A 6,363-nucleotide genomic window follows, 5' to 3' on the forward strand; every position below is an offset into this window, starting at 1 on the left:
TAATTTTCAATAAAAAAAATTTTATTGATATTAGTTTTGGCAAGGTCAATCATATTCTACTGTTCCCACGTTGTTAGAAATTTTGGCAGAACAAATGGTAGCGATGTAGTTTTCAACAACAATTGTGCATTGTTCTAATCAACCAGCTAAAGAAGAAAAGTGCAAGGACTCACAACTGTATATATTAATTGTATAAGGAAAAATATGATATGATATGATACGTGGTCATCTAAAGGAAGGACACGTGGAACCCAAGACGGAGATGGTCACCGAATGCAATTATTCCGCTTGTCACCGGAAGAGAATATTCATAAAGGTGTATTAAATGCATTGCGTTCGATAACATTTAGTGCAGAATATTCTGCAGCATTAAGAACGACAGCCCGTTACAAAGAATTTGCATTTATTTCCATCGTTACACCTTCATCGATGGCCCTCATAATTGACATTAAAGGAGGGCACGATCCTAGGACCCCTTTCCTAGACACGGATATAAATAGAGAGCTCAGTTATCATTATAAAGGGGACAAATTTTCTGCCAAACTTATACTACATTCTATATAAAGCTTAATATCATTTATTTTCTTGCTTTTGATCTCATCATTGTTGCGCCCGGAAATCTTGTTACCGGAATCGTTATTTCTGCTATTTTATCTACATGAGGCTAAGTATCATATTATTCTTCAATTGTTTTATTATTTCTGGATCAAATTGGTTCTCTTATCTAGAAACCACATATAAATTTAACTGTACGGTTTTACGGGTAAACATTCCGGCGCTCACCGTGGGGCCTAGATAGCCGTGTAACTAAATTGGTCCTTGTCTTTTTTACTAACGTGCTTTGATTGTTTTGTTTTAGAAAAGAAAAACCATAAGAAATGGCAGATAACACCGTTAACAACACGCACAACCCTAAGATTCAAGGAGATCAGCCTCACTTAGAGGACTCAATCAGTGATACTCGTAATGAGGAGAATGACACCACACCGGTTCATAACAGGTAGTATCCTCGACATTCGGGAGGCAACACCCGATGATTCTGATAAGAAACATGTTGTTGACGCGGTAAGGGTTTTACAAGAGCAACAGGCGATCATCCTAGGACAACTCACGCGGCAGGATAAGGTTATGACAGAGTTGAAGCAAGCACTGTCAGGTGCTTCCAATAATACAAACAGACGAAATCTAATTCCTCCCGGTCAACAACACCCCTAGGGGTGAGCTTGGATCCGACGGAGTGGGGGGGGGGGAGCGGATCCGGTCTCAATAACGAGAACGATACTTTTAAGAGCGAACTTTTACGGTTTATGATGGAAGTAAACACCCGCATGGATAAATCCCGGGCGCGCCCCGGACGCGCCACCAGTAATGAAGGGCCCGGATTCGAAGAAGTATACTCCATTGCCGTACAAGCCGAGTGCGGCACCAGAGTTGATCCCAAAACGGTTCAAAATGCCTAAAGTGCCAAAATATGACGGGACTTCGGATCCTCGGGAGCATATTTCCACTTACACGGCGACGGTAAAAGGAAATGATTTAGCGCATCACAAAATTGAATCTGTGTTGCAAGAAATTCGGGGAAACTCTCACGAAGATGAGCTTTGGCGTGGTATTCATTATTACCCGGGCATTCAATAGATTCCTTTGAAATGCTCGCGGATTCCTTCATCAAGGACCATGTCGGGGCTAGAAAAGTGCAAGCCCGAAAGGCCGATATATCCAGGATTGCGCAGGGAGAGTCTGAGTTGCTACGCGAATTTGTCACCCATTTCCAGAAGGAAAAAATGTTGCTCCCAGCTTTCCCGGATGAATGGGCGGCTGAAGCATTCACTAAAGGACTGAATCCGAGAAGTTTAGATGCTTCCCGAAAGTTGAAGGAAAACTTGCTTGAGTTTCAGACATCGACTTGGGAAAATGTCCACAACCTGTACGAATCAAAGATAAGGATCGAAGATGACCATATTGGCTTTCCATCGTCGGCCAAAGGACGGGAGAAGGATAGAGAAAAATCAAAAGATGACTACGACACAAGGTCTTCGAGGGCTGGTTTTTTGCCATATAAACGAACCGAAGGCCGTGGTAGGGGCCCCCGGACATCAGACAAGTTCACCGTTGACAGAAGGTTTGATCGTGGTCGGAATAATAGGTCGTTACAGAATAAGGAGACGCCGGGGTCTCGGGATTCTTCTTACCCCAAGTTATCGGAATACAAATTCAACGTCAGTACAGTGGAATTGGTGCATTCCATGAGAAGCATCAAAGAAACACGGTTCCCAAGACCAATGAGATCCAATTCCAGTCAGAGGGATCCTAACCTATGGTGTGAATACCATGGGACAAATGGCCACCGAACAGGGGGATTGCCGACACCTCCGAAAAGAAGTGGCAACGCTGTTGAAGAATGGTCATCTGAGAGAATTCTTAAGTGATCGAGCCAAGAACACTATGGTCGGAACAGAGACAATGCGTAACCTTTGAAAGCAGGAGAAGAACCCCCATGCCAAACGATCAATATGATCTTCGGGGGGGAATAAGATTAATGGGGTGACCTTTTCGGCGGCAAAGAATACGAAAGTTTCAATAACTCATAGTAAAGGGCTCCGAGAAGATGATATCACTTTCACGGAGGAAGATGCAGACGGATTGCTGTTACCGCACAACTATAAATTGGTAATTTCTTTAAATGTGTTAGACTTTAAAATTAAACGTGTTTTAGTGGATCCAGGAAGTTCGGCTAATATCATACAATAGAGAGTTTTGGAGCAAGCTAAACTCATCGGAAGCATTGTTCCGGCTACAAAGCTCCTCGCTGACTTCAACCTCGCGAGCGTAACGACCTGGGAGGAGATTTTGCAGCTCACAAACGCTGAAGGAGTAATGAAAAAAATATCTTTGAAGTAGTAGATGGTGACATGGGATACAATATCATCTTGGGAAGACCATGGCTACACGAGATGAAAGTTGTACCCTCGACGTATCACCAATTGCTGAAATTTTCAACTCCCGAAGGAATCAGGCAGATAAGGGGTGATCAACCAGCAACAAGGGAGATAAATGCAAATTTAGTTTCCAATAGCAAAGGGAAGGAGCACGCAGCATAGCAATTACAGGAACCGGCACTTGCTTCTGAGCTAGAAGAAGTTGGCCCGGAAATAGAATCATCAAAACAATATTAGGTGCCGAGATATTTCCAAGTTCCAGAATAGACGGACGCGACAAAGCCCACAATGAAAGAACTGGAGACAGTTGCATTGTTCGAAGAATTCCTAGAAAGCAAGTTCCATTTGGGAACGAGATTGCACCCGAAGCTCAGGTTTGGTTTTATTGAATTTCTTAAATTTAACGCCGATTATTTTGCATGGTCGCATGAGGATATAACAGGAATCCCGACGGAGGTAGTAGTGCACAAGCTGGGGTTAGATCACGACGTACCTCCAGTAAGACAAAAGAAAAGCCCTATTGCAAAAGCCAGGAATAAATTCGTCAAAGAAGAGGTAACTCACTTCGTTAATATCGGTTCGATCCGAGAGGTAAGATATCCGGATTGGCTAGCTAATAATGTGGTAGTTCCTAAGAAGAACAATAAATTCCGTATGTGCGTAGATTATAATTATCTTAATAAAGCGTGTCCAAAAGACTCGTTCCCACTACAAAATATTGATCAAATGATTGATGCCACGGCCGGGCACGAGTTAATGAGTTTCCTCGATGCTTATTCCGGGTATAACCAAATCAATATGAACCCGGAAGATCAAGAAAAGACTTCGTTTATAACGAATTTCGGTACATATTGTTATAATGTGATGCCCTTCAGGTTAAAGAATGCCGAGCCACTTATCAGCGGCTCGTGAACAAGATGTTTGAACATCAGATGGGAAAAATTATGGAAGTTTATATAGACGATATGCTCGTTAAGTCTTTGAATGCAGGTGACCACCTCAAACATCTGCAAGAAACTTTTGATATCCTGAGAAAGCATAACATGAAACTTAACCCCGAGAAATGCGCGTTCGGGGTTAGTTCTGGTAAGTTTCTGGGGTTTCTGGTCTCGCAAAGAGGAATTGAGGTAAACCCCGACAAAATCAAGGTCATAGAGGACATCCCCGATCAACTGTCGAGCGTAAAGAACATCCAAAGGCTCACAGGAAGGTTGGCAGCTCTGAGCAGGTTTATTTCCCGGTCGTTAGAAAAATGTCATCGTTTCTTCGCTTTGCTCAAAAAGAAAAATAATTTTGATTGGACACCACAGTGTCAACAAGCTTTGAGGGATTTGAAGAGGTATTTATCAAGCCCTCCATTGCTCTCAAAACCAAAAGAAGGCGAAACATCGTTGGTCTATCTCGCGGTCATGGAACTTGTGGTAAGTGCGGTTTTAGCCCATAAGGACAAAGGTACGCAATCTCCCATTTATTATGTTAGCAAAATTCTAACAGGAGCATAAACTCGCTACCCATATTTGGAAAAATTGGCCTTAGCTCTCGTAGTAGTTGCTCGAAAGCTGAGGCCTTACTTCCAATGTCACCCGATAGCTGTGGTGACTACTTTTCCTTTGCGGAACATTCTTCATAAGCCCGATCTCTCGGGCAGATTGGCCAAATGGGTTGTTGAAATGAGTGAATTTGATATTGAATAGAAACTAAGGACTGCAATTAAGTCACAAGTCTTGACTGACTTCGTGACCGGTTTCAGTCTGTGATTGCTACTCCTGGCAACCAAGGAGGCAGCAACGGTGTCAGAATTGACATCAGAAGTTTGGACCTTATTAACGAACGGGGGCTTCCAACGTAAAAGGGTTTGGACTTAGAATAGTCTTAATCACGCCTTCGGGAGAAATTTTGAGGCAAGCCATCAGAAAAATCCCTTTAACTAACAATGAAGCAAAGTATGAAGCTTTGATTGCAGGACTTGAATTGGACAGAGGACTTGATTCCAATGTCATCGAAATCAAATACGACTTACAGCTGGCGGTAAATCAGGTCTATGGGATCTTTGACACTAAGGAAGAACGCATGCAACAGTACGTAATAAAGGTCCAGACTCTGTTGGCATGATTCCAAGAATAGTCAATTACTCATATCCCAAGAGAGGAGAACACAGAAGCATATACCTTGGCAAACTTGGGATCATCAACGAAAATAAAGGGAATAGAGTCTGGCGCGGTAATACAATTGACAAACTCGGTTCTGGATACAAATGGTTATTACGAGGTAAATTCAACTAGTTTGGTATGGGACCGGAGGAATGAAATAATCGATTACCTCGAACACAGGAAGTTGCCTGAAGATCACAAGGCATCACGGGCGTTGCGTGCAAAAGCTGCACGATACAGCTTCAAGAGAGGTCAATTGTATAGAAAATCTTTCCAATGCCCGTTGGCTCGGTGCTTAGGAGCGTCCGAAGCTAATTATGTCATGAGAGAAGTTCATGAAGGGATATGAGGCAACCACTCGAGCGCAGATTCCTTGGTACTGAAGTTGGCACGGGCAGGATATTGCTGACCCCGCATGGAATAGGACGCCAAAGATTTCGTACGAAAATGTGATAAGTGCCAACGTTACGCACAATTAATACATCTATCGGTGGAACCCTTACATTCGGTCTTGTCCCCATGGTCGTTCATGAAATAGGGGATGAACATCGTTGGACCGCTGCCACCGGCTCCCGAAAAGGTAAGGTTTCTTTTAATTTTGACTGACTATTTCTCCAAATGGGTGGAAGCAGGTCCTTATCAGAAGATCAGAGAACGCGAAGTGGTAGATTTCTTGTGGAAAATATAATTTGCAGGTTTGGAATATCGAAAAAAATAGCATGTGACAATGGGCTGCAGTTTATCGGTGCAAAGGTTACGAAGTTCCTTGAAGATTTGAAGATAAAAAGGATCACGTCTTCACCTTACCATCCGAGCCCGAATGGTCAAGTTGAATCAACGAACAAAGTGATTATTCAAAACCTCAAGAAAAGGCTGGAAGCGGGAAAAGGCAAATGGCTCGAAGAATTACCCGGAGTTCTATGGGCCTACCGCACAACAGCCAAATCGAGCACATGAGAAACTCCTTTTTCTCTTGTGTACGGCACAGAGGCTTTAATCCGGTGGAAGTAGGAGAACCTACTTTGAGGTACTTCCAAGCAAATGAAGAATCGAACAATGAAGCAATGCTAATCAACTTGGAGTTGCTTGAGGAACGCAGGGACTTGGTGCGTGTAAGAATGGCAGCTCATAAGTAGAGTGGAGCGGTATTATAATCAAAGAGCCAATCTCCGTTATTTCAAGGAAGGAGATTTGGTTCTAAGGAAAGTAACTCAAAATACCCGGGAGCTCAACACGGGGAAGCTGGGACCAACATGGGAAAGTCCCTACCAGAT

At 43.1% G+C, this 6,363-nt stretch overlaps 1 protein-coding gene across 1 annotated transcript; it reads left to right on the forward strand.

Annotated features, from left to right (window-relative positions):
• Positions 1–3,227: 3,227 nt before the first annotated feature.
• On the forward strand, positions 3,228–6,046 carry LOC109208090. The gene is made up of 6 exons (XM_019371114.1): positions 3,228–3,591; positions 3,930–4,360; positions 4,690–4,784; positions 4,919–4,976; positions 5,064–5,347; positions 5,722–6,046. Exons 1-6 carry the CDS (start codon positions 3,228–3,230, stop codon positions 6,044–6,046), a joined length of 1,557 nt encoding a protein of 518 aa, XP_019226659.1.
• The last annotated feature ends 317 nt before the right edge of the window (positions 6,047–6,363 follow it).

The sequence above is a fragment of the Nicotiana attenuata genome, unplaced genomic scaffold (assembly GCF_001879085.1).
Source record: "Nicotiana attenuata strain UT unplaced genomic scaffold, NIATTr2, whole genome shotgun sequence".
Taxonomy (NCBI): Eukaryota; Viridiplantae; Streptophyta; class Magnoliopsida; order Solanales; family Solanaceae; genus Nicotiana; species Nicotiana attenuata.

Excerpts from the sequence above, each read along its gene's own strand:
- LOC109208090 (XM_019371114.1), top strand. The coding sequence starts at position 3,228 with ATGAAAGAACTGGAGACAGTTGCATTGTTCGAAGAATTCCTAGAAAGC. Across the intron at positions 4,785-4,918 it reads AACGAACGGGGGCTTCCAAC|AGGACTTGATTCCAATGTCA; the intron begins GTAAAAGGGTTT and ends TGAATTGGACAG. Across the intron at positions 4,977-5,063 it reads TACAGCTGGCGGTAAATCAG|TCAATTACTCATATCCCAAG; the intron begins GTCTATGGGATC and ends TTCCAAGAATAG.